Source organism: Anabas testudineus, chromosome 4 (assembly GCF_900324465.2).
Source record: "Anabas testudineus chromosome 4, fAnaTes1.2, whole genome shotgun sequence".
NCBI lineage: Eukaryota > Metazoa > Chordata > Actinopteri > Anabantiformes > Anabantidae > Anabas > Anabas testudineus.
Window position 1 is genome coordinate 7,130,483 of NC_046613.1, and position 17,289 is coordinate 7,147,771.

Consider the following 17,289-nt stretch of genomic DNA (forward strand, 5'->3'; position numbering starts at 1 on the left):
TAAATCAATCAGGTATGTAATGATATAATAAAGTGGAAGAGGAAGCACAGCGAGAGCCAGAAGACATTAACGGAGGAACACCATATTCCCACTGTAAATCCCCATGGGTCGATTGTTTTAATGAAAGCATGTTGTACTGTAAACATTTCATTTCAAAATGGCGTGACATAAATTACACAGTTAACAGGCTCATTAGAAAAAATCCTAGAAGACGTTTCTAGGAAAATGAGAAATTATTTCTAATTGCAGGAAATTGTTGTTTGTTAAGATGCATCTGAATCAGTTAAAGACCTTTTCAATTAAACAGCCAAGGGTGTGAATGAAAGTCTTTTTTTTTTTCAACTGTGAAGTTCATTTTGTCTTCTTGCTTTTCGGCCTTTTGGTCTTCGCTCCTGATTTGGTGGCTTCATCCTGTGAAACAAGAGGAAAAGATTAGAGATTGAACACACTAATGTTTATCTTGCATTAGCACTTCGCTTAATGGTGCCAAAGCTCTTCCCATGCTTAATATTTTAGTGCTGCTTTACGGCTCATGACTCAATTTTTCATTGATGCGTTTGTACCTGAACTCCTGCTGTTTCCTTGACTTACCGGAATGTGCAAATTACTATGTACTGGTTGGCACGCACCATACTGTTTTAATGTGTTCCCATAATTGCATCAAACCAAACCGCATTCTGAAGTACTTTTATAAAACATCCTTCGCTAATTGTTGCTCTGACAATCCATGCTGCCAACACGTAGATCTCCCAGTGCTTTAACAGCCTAACTGGACAAAAAGAAGCAAACAACAATTTTCATACATACAGCAGGATGAAAATGTTGAAATAATTTTTTTTATATTTTAGCCTCTAACAGTGGGGTTGTAAACCAGGCTCCAATATTTGTGTTCCCTGCTTTTACCACCCTGGGTTGGCGCTTTCCCCACACTTTAAGTCGACAGGAAGCAGCCCTTATTATTGTTTCTAAAAAGCAAATTTATCTTGTCAGATCCTGAGGTGGTTAAGCTTTTATCTTCTTAGTCTATTTTGCTCTTACAGAAAATCCAAAATGTAGGAATTAGATTTTATTCTCTTATCTTCCACAGAAATAGTCATGTCTCCCACATACCATCTATCTTGCTGAACAAAATAGTTGATAAGCACTGTATGGTTTTAATACAATTGACCTTTGCATGCAGTTTTGACTGACAGGCTGAGACTGAACTGACCTGAATTGTTATGTTGCTTTTTTGGACAACAGCTAATTTATAGATAAGGTGTACCTCAAGGGTCTGTTCTGGGTCCAATTTTGTTTCCCTGATAATTTTGTAGTTTGTTGCAATTTGTTTCCTCTTTGTCTCCACTGTCCTACTCGACAATATCTACTGTTGCCCTGTCCAACTGTTTTTCTATTACCTCACAAATAAATATTAGTCACAGATTTTTGCCCCTGGCCTGTGTCTCTCTTCATTTGACAATATTAAAACACTGTGGTCACACAGCAGCAGGAATAATACACAATGTTTGTCTCCAAATTGACAGAAGAGCAGTGCGTGTTTTGCACATGTGGCACAGCAGTTTAAATCTTCTCTTCTATGGTCGACTTATTTTACTAAATCCTTTTCGCACAGCAATCACACTGATATAGATTTTTTTTCCTGGCTTGACAAGTTGATTATTCAAGAGAGATAGTAATTTTACTTCATAAGTGAAATAATGAGGAAAGACGTTTTTTTAAAAGATATTGTTGCATCTAATACTACAATTAGGTTTTTTTAACTTATATGTCATTATGTGGAAAAGTAACTACGGGGCTGCTGATGAGTTCAAGGCTGCTGAACTGAAATGCAATGGGTGAGCTGCAGACGCTTGTTGAGAATTGTTGTCCAATTATCTTAATTACACATAAGTGCACAAAATCACACAATAAGGCAGCTCATTAGCCATGATAATAAATACACCACATACAATGTCGTGATCAATCATGTCAGACATGATTACTGACAGCAGATACAATGAAAGAGTTTGGCCGTTACATCAGGAACAGTTAGTGCCCAGCGTCTGGACTATATGCTGGAATAGTCAGCGGGTACAAAATATCAAGGGATAACATTTGATCTTAACTTTACTTTTAAAGTCACATGACTGTGTTTTCTGAAGTTTTCAATTATACAATATTTAACAGGTCTGAATGGCTGCTCAGCTCTATATGACCTGTCAATCACAGAGCTCCAGACAGGCAGCTGTGGGCTGATTAAAACTAAGCTGTTAAATTGATTTTTTTTTTAGGTATTATTCATTTTTAAAAACTTCATGAACTGGAAACAAGCTATCCTACAGAGGCTGTAAATCCATCCATCCACAGGCAGTGGCCTCTAATTATCTGTCACACATTCCAGGCTTGACGTCCAGGGGGGGGGGGGGGGTGGTGGTTAGGGGCTGAGCCTTTGCTGTAAGGATGTGCAGATTTTTACTGTGAGTTAATGGGGTTTTGAAATATGATACTTTTAAGAGTTGGCTTACAGTATCTTTCATCTGTCAGTCCCAACAGTGCCTAGGTCAGCCATGTTATCGCTAGAATAACTTTCCAGAACACAAAGACGACTTCAAAGCAGACTGGACCTAACTTCAGGCTGGTGAAAGCTACGACACAGTGTTTGATCTCCAGAACATGTGGCAACTTCACCACTTCAAATGAACCAATACCCCTAATGTGTTTCCACAGCTACTGAAGAGTTGCTGTGGAAACACAAAGCAAGCTGAACAGACACAGTTATTATAAAGCTGCGTCTCACTGTAATCTGTGAATATATGTATACTGTCTAGCAGTACTGAAATTACTTTTTGAAGTTCTGACTGCCTTGGATGTCAGAAAGGCAAAAAAGAAAAACATCAATTCGCTTTTTGGTAATTGGGAAGATATTAGTGTACAAGCCAGTTAAACTACAAAACTTCAGGTGGTTTTCAGCATCAAGAAACTGTCAAATTTGACTGATTACATGTCAGAGGAAGATGACAGACTGATACATAAAGGGCCCAGACGTGTGTCTCACCGTGGAGGCAGTGTATCCCTCCTCTACCAGTATGTTTCTTGCACAGTTGTTGATGTGTTTGAAGCGGTCAGGACCCAATAAAATACCTCCATACCATCGAGACACGACCACCATGACATTACGCACGTCCAGAATCTGTGGGAGACAAACACAGTACAGTGGCAAGAAAAGGCATGTGAACTCTTTCCTGAATCTTCTGCACTAATTGGTCTTATTCAAATTATGAATTACCTCAAATAACAGACACATAATACTGCATGTTAATGCTAATAAAACACACAATAACAAATGTTCATGTCTGTGTTGAACACAGCCATTAAACATTCCCAGTGCTGGTGGAAAAAGCAAAGTGAATCCTGTATTTAATGACTGGTTGAACCACCTTTGGCAGCAATTGCTTCAAACAATCACTTCTGTGGCTGTGCATAAGACCTGCACAACGTCCAGAAGGAATTTTGGGCCGTCCTTCTTGACAGAACTGCTTCAGCTCAGACATATTTCTAAGACGTCTGGTATGAACACTCTCTAGGATCATTCCTCAGCATCCTCGTCCAGATGAGGTCTGGGCTCTGACTGGGCCAGTCCAAAATGTGGATTATCCTTTTTTTTGTGAAACTATTTTGTAGATTTACTTTGATATCATCCTTATCCTGTAAGATACCTTAATAAATGTAGGTATTTATTTTCCCCTCAAGCTCTCCAGGAACAGAGACAGCAAAGCAGCCCCAAATCATGACACTGCTGGAATTATGTTTTCATGTTGCTACTGTATAAATTTTAAAACACATTTACTCAGTGAGTGATAGTATGCACCATGATTTATGTATTAGATTTACACAGAATCATGAACAGAGATGTTAAGTAGCTCCTTAAGTAGACTCTTTCAGGTTGTACACTTCTATTTTACTAATCATGTGTTCACATTAATCTCAGCCGTGCACCCACTTCCAGGGACAGTAGCCATGGAATTAATCATATCTATTTATAGTCAAGTTGTCTAACAGTGGAGTGATAAACAAAGAAACTCTTTCCTTACTATGTAACCATTAAAAACTTCGTATAAATTAGTTAGTATAAGTTAGTATAAATAAAAATATAAATAAGTTAGTATAAATCCAGTTAGTTTTTGTTGATGTCATTCAGTCGACACTGTGATGTGTATTAGGAAGCCAGTGCCCAGACAGTCCATATTCAGGGATATTTCTTAATTTTTCTGTCTTCCTTCTGAGTTTAAGGATCAAAAACGGAATTTCTCTTAGATCTAAATGACTGTTTTAGCATCTCTAACTTGATTCTTTTCATTTACTGCCAGCAACTTTTCTGGCTGGTTCAGGGCAGAGCTCTCATCGCTGTCATTTAGCAGCAGCAGGCAGCTGTTCAAGCTCAAACTAATATAGTCTACCTGCCAAGCACTGACACCAAACAGCAGACAAAGTTGGCAACCTGCTGTTAACACAGGGCAGCATTTAGAAACTATAGAATCAGACACTTCCCTCAAGAACTGCTATAGAGCAAAAAGCAGAGAGGAGATAATAACGGACTGCAGCAGGTGGCCAGAACACTCACTCCAAATGAATGCTAATGCTCGTTTCATCGTGACCTCAAAACTGATCAAATCAGTTAATTCATGTAGAACTGTACCTGTAGGGACGGCTCTAAGAAGTCGTGTCATCAAAACCTGGATGACTCTTGGATGTACTGTAGTTTGCAGGCTAACGTAAAATATACACATATAAAATTTGGATGGTTAAAATATATATTTTTCTACTTCTAACTGGAGGCTGTGTGTGGCTGCAGTGTGATACATTGCCCTGTATCTCTCTACTGAACTTGCAGAGAATGATTTAGCATTCATCTTATCAAAGCCCCACTAAATAGGTAATAAACTAATTCCCCAAAAGGCCAGACAATTACTATAATGTAAGAGGAGAATTTGGCTCAGCACTGCAACACACACAAAAACTGCAATCTGTCATTCAAGGGGACTCATCCCCATCTGGCTGCCGACACTATTAATCAGATCAGTCTTTTATTCATCACCTCACACTTCCACATTCACTGGCAGAAAGCACAAATCTAAATGAGGAAATGGGGAGAAAGGCTTGTGGAGAGGAATGAGATTAGAGAAGAATAGATTAAGAGGAAAGCTCTTCATGTAAATTGATAAGTACGCTGAGAGTGTGACAAGTAGAAGATTAATCAGTGTGTTGCTCAGAAGGAGGAACAGGAACACAGTGGGCCCGATGCTATCGCTCCAGTAACAGTAGGTCAGTCAGCTGCAGGAAGTGACCTGAGCGCGTCTTTGAATCTGCTCTCATGTCCACAAATAACTGCATAAAACAAGCAAATACACGAGCAAGTCCAGGCTACATTCATCTGTTTGAAGTTATCTGTTTAGCTAATGTACAGAGTTGGATTTATAGATGTGTTGCCAAATTGTGCGACAATGGTAAAATAGTGTTTTAAAACTACTTCTTTTTGGCCACTTGTGATTCACTTATGGATGTGTCAGCACATGGGTATGGATGATGCTGTATGAGTGTTAATTCTCATTGTCAGCTGATACCTTTCACATTACACATCTCTGATCTCTGACTCACTGATGATATAAAAAAAAACATTAGAGCAGTTTTATGTGAAGAGAGAGACACACACAGCTAAAAATATTCTGTCTTTAAATGCTGTAAAATATGTGCAATAAAAAGTATTATGTACACTGTATCAATACATGTTTGTAGTCTTTTTCCTATTTATTCAAAATGTAGTTTCTGACATCCACACCAAGAATCTAAGGCACTATTTCACACTGATTTATCTCTCTAACAGGGCCACACTGGCACAGGCGACTGCCGTCATCTTATGAGCAAGTATGAACTTTGGCCTGAGTCATGGATCTCATCTGGAAAAGCTCTGACACGACTGTGCACCCTCTGGTAATGAGTATGACAAAACTAGTTTAAGTCATTGCTGAACAGCAAACTTTTTGTTTCATTCTAAGCCTTCCACTGGCCTTAAGTCGATATTACGGTGAAACAATAAGTGTGTGGACAATTACACATTTTAGTGTGATGTGGGTGTGTGTGAATCATGGTGCCATCTGACAGCGCAAGCCAGTGACAAGTGTCTCTTTCATATGTGAAATTAAAAGATTAATAATAGTGTGACATTACTATCATGGGACCACATTTCCGTGGACGGGCACAGAGCGGAACTTTACACATTATGTAAATATTAGTGGTCTGGGTTTTGCTAGTCTGCCTTTGGGATGAGTAATTTTGCTTTCATATCATGATTCTGACATCGTAAGAGACTGTGATGTTGATGTACTATAATAAAATCAGCCCCGACTGTCTAAACGCTGTTACAGAGACAGCCTGTAAAAATAGTTTTGGTAATTACAATCATGAGTAATAAGCATGCTGCTCTGATTTGTAGTGGTGCTTTAGTGGTATAATAATGATTTTTAAAAATGATTTGTTAGGACAGCACAAGCATCATCTCATGCTGTCGACAGCATCTCAGTGTCTACAGGAATGGTAATATCAGTCTAGCTCGATCACCTGGTCAGACGGTTTAGATTTAATTTATGGTGAACATGGTAAACAATGGTGGTGTTAGCATTTCACTTAAAGTACTGCTGTGCCCAATCAAGTCTCATAGAGCTGCTGTAAGCCAGCTGTGGATTCTCATGCTGCACCCCAGCATCTGTGCTACATACTAACTGTGCATATTATCAACTCAGATGCTATATTTTTAGGTATAAGTGATACAGTCAAATACAGTATGTATTCAACATTGTGGTAATGTTGTTAAATTTTGTAATAACAAAAAAAGTAATAACTGTATTGTGCTAACGTAAATTCTCAAATTAGGAACCTTCCTGTTTCTCTTTCTATGTTTTTCATTTCTACTTTTGCCAAGATCTTTTATTGATGATCACCGAGTCTGACCACTGCACAAAGTCTTCATCAGCACATCCCAAAGGTTAAAGTTAAGGTCTGCGCTCCGTGGTGGGCAATCCATGTGTGAAAACGATGTGTCATGCTCCCTGAACCACTTTTTCACAAATTGACCCCAATGAATCCTGACATTGTCATCTTAGAATATGCCTGTAACATCTGGGAAGATTCATTCATTTATTCATTCAGTATATTCAGGTCGTCAGCTGACCTCATTCTTTGAATACACAACATTGCTGAACCTAGACCTGACCGACTGCAGCAACCCCAGATCATAGCACTGCCCCCACAGGCTTGTACAGTAGTCACTAGGCATGATGGGTGCATCACTTCACCAGCCTCTCTTCTTACCCTGATGCTCCCATCACTCTGAACAGGGTAAATCTGGACTCATCAGACCACATGACCTTCTTCTATTAAACAGTTCTTAACCCAGTTTTAGTAGTCTCATCAATCTCCTTAGATGTTTTCTTTGCTTGATTGCTTGCTTGATTAACATCTTATCCATGACCACAGGATGCGTCTTCCAAAATGGTTGTTTAAGAAATGAGAAGCTACTCACTGCATCAGTTAGAGTTAAATAACTTGTTGTCAGCTGAAACATAATTATTTATACAATTATCCAGTGGGAGGCTCTTAGATAATTTCTTTGTTAAATCCAGGTGGTGACTTTTTTTGGATTGAAGCAGATAACATACCATAAGCATCAAATTTTTTTCTCAATATACTCTGTGGCATTTGTTTTTCATTTGCCACAGGTCAAGTTTGTACGTTTTCTAAGCCTGCTTACAATGAGTTTAAGTATGCACCGTAATTAACTTTAGTCTTTTTTTTTTTTTTTCAACATTTTGTCATTTCATAGATTTAACAACTAGAAAATTATAGTACATAGTTTAATACACATGTATTTGTGTGAGTGTGCATTTCTAAAAGGAAATGTCTTCAAATGCCTACAATACCTCAGAAAACATGAGGGCTCTTGTGGAACTCTGTGTGAAGCTCATTGCTCATAGCTATCCCGCTTTAAAAGCCACAGTGGACAGGTAAACAGAGAAATTATGCAGATTGTGAAACTAAACGAGGCAGCTCAGAACAGGCACCAATTAAGCATGAAAAAGCCAAAGCAAAGTTGGATGCAACCAGCAAATTTAGCAACGTGGTTGTAATCTCAATTATGGGCAAAAGCTTTGTGTGCTGTTTGCAGAAAAGCAGCATACAGTTTAGTATGCAGCTCTGAGAGTCACAGGTTGGGACAAGGTCAGTATTTGACTTAATGAAATGATTACCTGCAGTAAATGGAGCAATCTCCCCCCTGCGGCTGTCTCGCCGTCGTCCTCACAGTCCTGCAGGAAGCTGTGTTTGTTCTCACAGTAAATCCTACGACAGACAGAAACACAACAGCTTGGCATTAGGTGGGAGAGCATTTTGGTCACAGAGTGACGCCGTGACACTGGCAGCCTCTTCATCTGAGAAGTTCTTTAAGTGGTCTAAATGTCAGCATCTCCTCGCTGTGAGTAATGACCACCCAGGCAGTGCATCAAAATCGACCTCATTAGAGGACCAGTAAAAAAAAAAAAAAAAGCAAGGCAAGCGTGAGAAAAAACAAACACGCACAGAAAGAGACACCACACACACAAACACACACACACACACAGCTGTTTACATAATACGCAGTACTGTCAGGAAAGCTTAAAAGTCTCTGTTGATTTTTTTGACCTTTATTACCCGAGATAGATTGAGACACATGTTAGCATGATTTGCATTATAAACCACAACACATTGTACGTACGGACTCTATATGCAATTACTGACCTGTATGCATAAATATTATGAGTGGCACTAGCAATCTTCTTGTTTTCATACAGCTTCTCCAGAACCATTTTAACCTGCAACACACACAGTCACCCCTTGAGTTTCACATGATAGTACATCCTCGTTTTACTCTGCATTAAGTAGCTTTCCTAATGAAACCCTGAGTGGATGTATGGTAAGAAAAAGAAGTCCATTTGACAGTCAGTCAGACTGAAAACACAGCCGTGTCTGACGTCAACATGCTGTCTGACGCTGCTGACTAATACATAAAACAGCATATATAACTGTTTTTAAGGGGAAGAAATAATGAAATCAACAACCATTCAGTGACTTGATGTGAATCTAAGTTAAATTCACATATTTACCATGTTTCACATTTCCGATGTTCTACATTGTTTGCAGAGTTATGTTTTATTTATTTTTATATTTGCATTTGTTGAAAGTGACCATTAACTAGAATATTTCAGGATTCATTTGTCTGTGAAATTCTATAATTAATATATAATTCATTATATAACCGTTATATTGAATTAATACCACAATTACTGAGAAGCGGGTTTTACAATATGTACACCTTGGTATATTGTATCCTATTTTCCATGTTCCTGATTAATGCTTTTCAGGATTTGTGAGCCCAATGTGGGGAAAGAAAGACACTGTAGAAATGTCATTTAATAGCAGCACACATCTTCAGTATTAAAATATCTATCCTTTGTTCTATGTTATTACACAAACCAACCTTGAGCAAACAACTCACTGCAAAACCTTGTGAACTCACAGGGACGTTGTCACTTCAGTTACAAGGAGCCTAAAATGTTCAATAATAAACCAATTAATATGAACACTGAGACAAACACCGACATGAATACACTTTGAAATTGCTATTTCTTGAGTTTTTAGAAGTTTTTATTCCATTATACAAATATGGCTAATTATTTTTTATTTGATTAAATTTTTCCAATTATATTTGTATACCACTTCCAACTTTAAACTCCTTCAAACTATCAAGATAAACAACTGATTTCACTTGTTATCTCCTGTTAATTACAGTAACAACTGCAAAGTAACTGTGAATCAACTCAAGGCTGCGCTACTGTAAATAAACAGTACACAGACGTCCTGGTTTAATAAACCTACCTTAATGAGGCTGAACCTGCTACCTAACTAGTCAAGTAACCACTTAGTAGGTAACTTAAACTAAATGGCACAAATAAATAGGTTCCTGAATAATCAACAAATGAATAGGCAGCGATTTAGGGCACACCCTTTTTTTGTGGTCAATGTTGATGTCCACAGCCTCAAAAAGTAATTAGAAGAAATTAAATTATTTAAAAAATGTCTACATTTAAATAAAATTGAACACCAGTAAACTGAAAATATTCATATATTCATATGTTTATTTGTCTCATAGTGTCTTTTTTTATTTAATGTTCAACACACTGGGGCTCCATACAGTTTTCATATGATATGAACAAATAAATAATGCTATACTGGATTAAAAAGTAAGTCTTAAGTCTCCAATTTGCTTTCGTAGCACCAGATCACAATCATCACAACTTGCACAACAACAACATTTTCAGGCTATTACAAGAAAATATGTAAATCCTGTACAGCCCGACTCCATTCATCTGGTCTCCTGAGTACGGCTGCGTCTGTAAATATTTTTGTCCAAAAACCCTTCACAGCAGGTGGAAGCTTTTAAGACACCGCAATATATTACTGGAGCACTGGAGAGGGGGATTAGCATGCAGGAACAAGCCAAATGATATTTCAATTTGTATAACTGATGGTAAATTACCACATTTATATCCTTCTCCTCAAGACCTTCATCAAGTAATTTCCTGTGAACCTCAGCTGTCATTTGCTGTTTGTTTTCATGGATCAAGAAAAATAAGGCGACGTTTAAAGTTTCAACTGAACACTTCCAACTTACTGACGGAGATGTGTCTGTTTTTATTGTACCATTTGTACCATTTGAATTTGGTCATTGAAAGAAAAACATATGTGACTTCAGTTTCTTACCTGTCTGGGAGTCACCACAGGTGCTAAGTGAGGCTGGAAGGTGCTGCGTCTGTCTGTGATGGTGTTTCCATGTTTTATCGGAGGTATCTCTTCATCTACAAGATAAAATATTACACATGAGCTGTATTTAATTTTGCCTGAATGAATTGCAACAGTATCTGCCAGACTGACACAGTGTAAGTAGTACCATTTGCATGATCCACGAAGAGATGAGCAATGTCTGTGTTCAGTTTGAGAGTCCTGAAGTCAGGTATATCATCATCGTCATCCACTTCCTCCTCGGCCGTCCTGTTCACCATTTCTGGTTGATCCACTGAAACGGGTCATGTAACACAAGTTGTGTGTTGGTAAAGGAAAGGTCGTCGGTTATAAAGGTCTTCACAGTGTTGTCTGCAGGCCACGCAGCTTGTCATTAAAATGACACCTACTGAGCAAATTATTACCAAAATACCATTACATGACCTTAACACTGGCACTAAAATGGTTTCATGACCTGAAATATCAAGAGAGCCCATTCATAATAGATGGCCAATTACTCAGACCTGACCTACACTAGATTGTTGAGAACAATGAAGATGCAGATCGTTTTCAGTAAGGACTAGTTTGAATGAGCAGAGTGTCATTAGCAATTGAGAAATGTTAAAATTTTTATGCTGGAGCATTTGTCAATCAAAACACCGACTGATGGAGAAGAGAAGAGCTGGACACAGTAATGCTGCCCAGTACCCACTGCAAGCTAATGCAGTGGGATGAGACAAAAAAGATCAACAGGTGAGCTGAAATTAGTGCTCTGTTGTTATGGAAACAACAGTATGCTCTGTGTAAGCACAGCTTCATTCAGTTGATGCTCCATGTATGTAGAGTATGTCAATTACAAACCCATTTACAGAAATGTTCGAACTTTTTCTAAATTCCAATACAAACTAAAATCTGTGATTTGTTCATTTGCGCTATATATCTGACAAAAGTGTTTTTTACTAATCAACTTCACGGTATTGTTTAAATGCAAGCACATATAGAGCACTTGTACAATTATTATACTGTATTGTACAGTTTTCCAAAGTCCTCTCCTGCCCATTTGGCTACATTATATTCATCACTGTAGCACAACGGGTTTTGTGCGATGCTACCTGAGGGCTTGAAAGTCAGAAACATTCAATTGTAGTTTTTAAACTTCACCTTATTTCCTGAGTCCCTGAATCTTTTATTTAGTACAGATGGTGAATGAAAGAAATTCTGCAAACTTATGAGAAATTCACCAGTCTACAATTAGGCAAATATGAAATGTAAACATCATCCTAATTGTAAAGTATGGTGGAGGAAACATCATGATTTGGGCCTGCTTTGCTGCATCAGAGCCTGGCAAGTTTGCACTGATTGGGGAGAAAGATAAATTCCCAAATGTATCAAAAGATTCTTCAGGATAATGTGAGAATGTACGTCAGCTGAAACTCTGTAGAAGTTAGGTCATGCAACAAGACAATGAACGAAAACACCAGAGCATGTAAACAACAGAGTGGCTTCAGAAAAACAAAACAGTCAACCAGTTAATTAATTCCAAGGGGTCACATACTTTTTCCACCATCACTATGAGGTTTTTATGGTTGTTCTCAATAAATAAGAACATCTGTGTTATTACTTCAGGCACATTATATTTGTTAATAATCTTGAATTAGATTAAGATCAGATCACATTTTATAACAACTTAATTCAGAAAACACACTTTTTCTTGCCACTGTAGTACTACAGCACACATATTGATCCCCATGAGGAAATTGTTGTTGGACAGCTACGCTCCTACACAGGTAGACAATGACGCAGCTACGGGGTTTCAGAGTCATGTCCAGGGACACCTCAACATGTGGCCAGGAGGAACTGGGATTGCTGCCCTACAAACTGAGCCCTTAACCACCCCTAAAATAATTATATTTTATTTCTTTTGAGCTATGTATTATTTTTGGTGCTCTAGTGCTTCTGGAGTCCAGTGTGCAGTAACTCAAAATAAACCCATAGTTGCTAGACAACATTTAAGGAAAACTGTTGTTTTGTCCCACTCACTTTCCGCCTTTCTTATTAAACGCTCGCTGAATATTTATACTCTTATCTGATTTTTCTTCAGTTATTACCTTTCACTCAAAGCAGTGAGATTAAGGACCAGCAGTGAAAGCTTCGCAAACTCTGCTGACATAAAAGCCTCCATATCTTCCTGGTAAAGGTTGCTGGGGATGTATGCTGTCTGAAAAGAAAACCTACAGACACTACCAGTGAGGAATGAATAAACTCTTTTTGGAAGTTAATTTTTTTTTTCATTATTCTCATATTAAATTGAAAATCAGTCAAGACAACGCAGTAAAACACAGCTCTCTTTGTATAAACTAATGTGTATGCAACATTCTCTACTTTATCATAAAGAAGAAATTAAAGGTAATTTAGGATTAATATCAGCAGACGTGTGCTTTTATGTTCTACATACTAACTAGGTAAGTTTTTGAAAGAAAACCCTGCTAAACCTTAGATGACCTTAATAAAACGGGGAATGACATGATCAAAGTGGAACTGTTCAAATAAGTAATGGCTACAGTGTTTATTCTGTGTATGTACTGTATATTCAAGCACACAAGGTGCCAAAATTCATTAAAAGTAAATGGGACTTCATATTTATGTGAACCAATATTTGGTCTTTGTGATTTTTTTCTCCAATCTTCTGCTTTCTGTCTGGTTTCATTCAACCAGACCTCATCATCATCCCCATTATTTCTCTTTACTTTCCATGTCCTCTTTTTCCTGTTTACTCCCTTTTCATTTCCTTTTCAGTGAAATATGCATCTTCAGCCTTATCATTGCTCTCTCTCTCTCTTTGCTGTGTGTCTCTCATTTGAATGGGAATAAGCCGTCAATCCCATTGCTCTGAGCTAAAGTGCTGTGACCAGTTATACTTATTACCACATGAATTGCAGCGAGAGGATGATTTATGCCACACAACAATGGGGAAGACAGTTAATATTTTTCAGGCTTATTACTTAAAAGACCCAGTCTGCCTCAATGATCGACACTGGTGCCAACTAGACCTCCCAGAAACCTGATTCATGCTGACACTTGTAGAAATCTGAAACTTTGACACAACAACTTGTTTGTGAGTAATTATCTAATAATTGATATGTTGATTTTATCAGAGCCAAAATTGTCATCGATGTTATTGTGTACTGTTGGACAGCAGTGAAATGACAGTTTACTAAACTTGCTTTTAGATAGAGATCATCTAATCTCAGGTCCAGTATTAGTCCAGTAACTGGAAACGACAGGTCTGCCACACTTAGGATATCAAAGCAGTGTGCACGGAGCTCTAATGAGACCAATGCTCAGCATAGTTCAGTCTATAGCAGACTATATTATTTGGTTAACATGTTAATTATTTCAGGACTAAAACATCTTTTGCATGATAAATATGGAGATTAAGCATAAATTCAACCACTGTGTCACTATCTTTTGTAATGTGTTTTAGGGATGGAGAATTTTTTTCCCCCTAATATATATTTATTTATAATACTTACTGTAATATTAGTTCTAGAGCTACACTCTGCAACCCAACACTTCAGCATGATATTGTGAAGGCATCATGTGCATATTTAAGTCACGGTTCTTTATTTGTTTTTACAGCAATTCAAGTGGGAACCTTAAAAAGTAAGCTGGATGCATATATGGCAACTCACACAGTGGGGGCATTAGCTCGATAGTATCTGATAAAAGAGACAGCTGGCTACAAATGAGAAGCCTGCTTTTGTTTAAAGACCTTGTTGAAAGCATCGAGTGGCAAACCTGCCTCCATTATCAGGGGAAACTGCATACATACAGGCTGTGCTGGCGGGGGTTGAACAAACAATCAGTTGACACGACTTAGTGCGATAAAAATGCCTGTACTCACCAGGTTACATTGAAAAGCTCACAATCAAGTGTCATTTCAAGTGATTACGAATAGCCCATAAAAGTGTGGCCCTGAAGCATGAATTAAATTTTTCACACCTCACCTGTTTCTGAGCTCTGGGGTTTCTCCACCAGGAATTCTCTAATTTTTTCCACCCACAGATAGAGGATGCTCTCCCCGGCATGCTCCCTGTTGAAATTTGAAATATTTCCATATCAGATTCAATTTTCTGTAAGACACAGGCTGCAGCAAGACTGAACTGTTCATCTTTAAAAGCTTTTGTTGTAGCTAACAGTGCTCCACAGTACCACCCTGTGAAGTCAGAAATTACAAGAAGCACTCACACGTAGAGGTCTTCCAGGCTGTTTGCCAATTTGGCTCTCTCTGGCCCTCGCAACCACGCTGCACTACAAAAGCCATGAACAAACACGGGGTTATTAAGTAGAACGAGGAGTGGGTTTTTGAGTGGGATGTTGTTCTATCAATTCAGCAGATCACCTCAAGACCACATTTCCAAAGGCAAACTGACTTACTTGATCTGGTAGATGGGTGGGGCTGTGCTCGGGTAATCGGGTGGGAGAATAATCTGATCAAAAGGAAGAAAAATCACATCATAACGTTGCAGGGACACTTGTAAGCGATGTGAAGAATGTTTTTTTCCTCTCTACCTGCAAACATGCTGTCAGTTTTGGCTCCTCTAAGTCGTTGGATATTTTGATGCAAAATATTCTTGATGCTTCGTCTATAACACACCATTCATCACCATAAATGGAAGACAGAGCCTCGACCTCTTCGATCTAGATGAGAGGCAACAAAGTAAGAGAGGAAAAAACAAAACAATCAAAAGTCTGTAGACATTAAGGATGAATGTAAGTCATTAGTAGTTTATGCTCTGAAAAGCTGTATAAGAGCAGGGAAAGGGAGGGCACACAGAGCAGAGAGGAGTTCCTCTGAGCCTCGTGCTAATACTACTTACTGTAGCTTTAAATATGTAAATACTGGTTAGTTTAGCAAAAAAGATCTGAAACAGTATCCCGACTCTGTCCAAAGGTAACAAATTCCCCCGACCAGCACCTCTAAAACTCACTAATTAACACTTTATATCTCATTTGTATGAATCTGTACAAAAAGTGTGAAAATGTTAATTTGCAAGTTAAAAAAATAAAAGAAAATTCTCAGTATTTCTTGCACATGGAGAAACATTAAGACTCTTCTACCCATTTAGATCATCTGTTCTTTAATCCAAACAAAGATATTTGTTAGTTGTCAAAAAATATATTAATATAATGTATATATTTATATGATAATAAAATAGGATATTGGCATTTATTTTGTGCTGTAACCAGCAATGAAACTACTACTTGGATAGAGAAGTCAAATTCTGGGAAATTCTGGTCTTTATTAAGAAGTGGCTGGAATATGTTTCATCCAGATGAGGACTGTGTAAATACATTCAGAGCAGCAGTAAAGTTTTGTCAAAGAACAGTGTGGGTAATTCAGAAATCAGTGGGTATTTATTTCTCAGAGAACTGAATGCTTACCAATGTGACTCTAAACTAATGGCAGTGCAGGAGAGGCACACGCTGTGACTAAACTATACCAAAAGCACTGGGTGTGAAAAATAAGGCGTTTTTTTTTTTTTTTTTTTTTTTAGAACATAAAACTGCGTGTTTAATTATGTCTGTGAGTGATGGATGTATTATTCTCAGGGTATTTTGCTTGCACAGTGTGTGGCCCCTGTGCATCATGCAGGACCTGTTGAGCTTCAAAAAACACGTGTTAATGAATGCAAACACCTTGGGAATAACCTGTGGTGTTTTTGTATGTGTGTGTGCATTCCTCTTTACAGCATTTTATGGTCTATGCACAGTTCCTCAAGCATGCAACTCCACCACCACTGATTCTTGGACAGATACAGAAAAGAGATGTTTGTGTCTAATTTCAGATTTATGAGCATGGATTCACTGTTAAACCACCGGACATCTGGTACCAGCCAACAGGTCCATTTCTGGCTTACACGCTCTCTGCAGGGCACTTCAACATACTACATCACCACAGGGAGTGGGCACCCTGCCGGGCTGGCTTAGCTGTACCACTGGCTGTCAAAGTAAACACAGCTTACTTGAGCCTGTAGATCTTCTTCATTCTCCGGATCTATAACGTCGGCCATTTACTCATTTCATCAAGTGTGTCTGATGCTAAAGATACGAAAGTAAATAGGAAAACAGAATACATAAACTTGAAGCACTTGAAAACACATAAGGATCCAGTGTCAGTGTGGGAGTGTGAACTGCTTCCAGGTCGAAGCACACTAGGTTCGTGTGATTTGTCTTCCGGGTTCTGTCATGTTATCACTTACCTAAGGACAAATCATTTGGAGATTTATTTGCACAAAGCAGGTGTTTTCATGTTATTGTTCATATTTAAATGCGGCTAACGAAAAGCACGTTCGCACGGCCTGGATTTTACTGGGACAGAGCTCCTTATTCTGCCATTACACTAACCTAGGCTTTTATTTTGGAGGGACAGTTGGACTTTCC

General features: G+C 38.3%; 1 protein-coding gene across 1 annotated transcript; it reads right to left on the bottom strand.

Moving 5' to 3' along the window:
• Positions 1 to 340: 340 nt before the first annotated feature.
• Positions 341 to 17,263, bottom strand: impact (impact RWD domain protein). Its single transcript, XM_026345390.1, has 11 exons — positions 16,872 to 17,263; positions 15,418 to 15,546; positions 15,283 to 15,335; positions 15,094 to 15,156; positions 14,853 to 14,938; positions 11,015 to 11,140; positions 10,828 to 10,922; positions 8,806 to 8,879; positions 8,280 to 8,370; positions 3,035 to 3,169; positions 341 to 411 (listed from the first exon to the last, which is right to left on the bottom strand). Exons 1-11 carry the CDS (start codon positions 16,917 to 16,919, stop codon positions 352 to 354), a joined length of 960 nt encoding a protein of 319 aa, XP_026201175.1. The 5' UTR covers positions 16,920 to 17,263; the 3' UTR covers positions 341 to 351.
• Positions 17,264 to 17,289: the final 26 nt, after the last annotated feature.

What these genes read in the sequence shown, in the direction of transcription:
- impact (XM_026345390.1), bottom strand. Translation starts at nt 16,919, where the DNA reads ATGGCCGACGTTATAGATCCGGAGAATGAAGAAGATCTACAGGCTCAA. An exon ending in AACTGACAGCATGTTTGCAG is followed by an intron (nt 15,336 to 15,417) that starts GTAGAGAGGAAA and finishes CCTTTTGATCAG; the next exon opens with ATTATTCTCCCACCCGATTA. An exon ending in CTTCGTGGATCATGCAAATG is followed by an intron (nt 10,923 to 11,014) that starts GTACTACTTACA and finishes TTTATCTTGTAG; the next exon opens with ATGAAGAGATACCTCCGATA.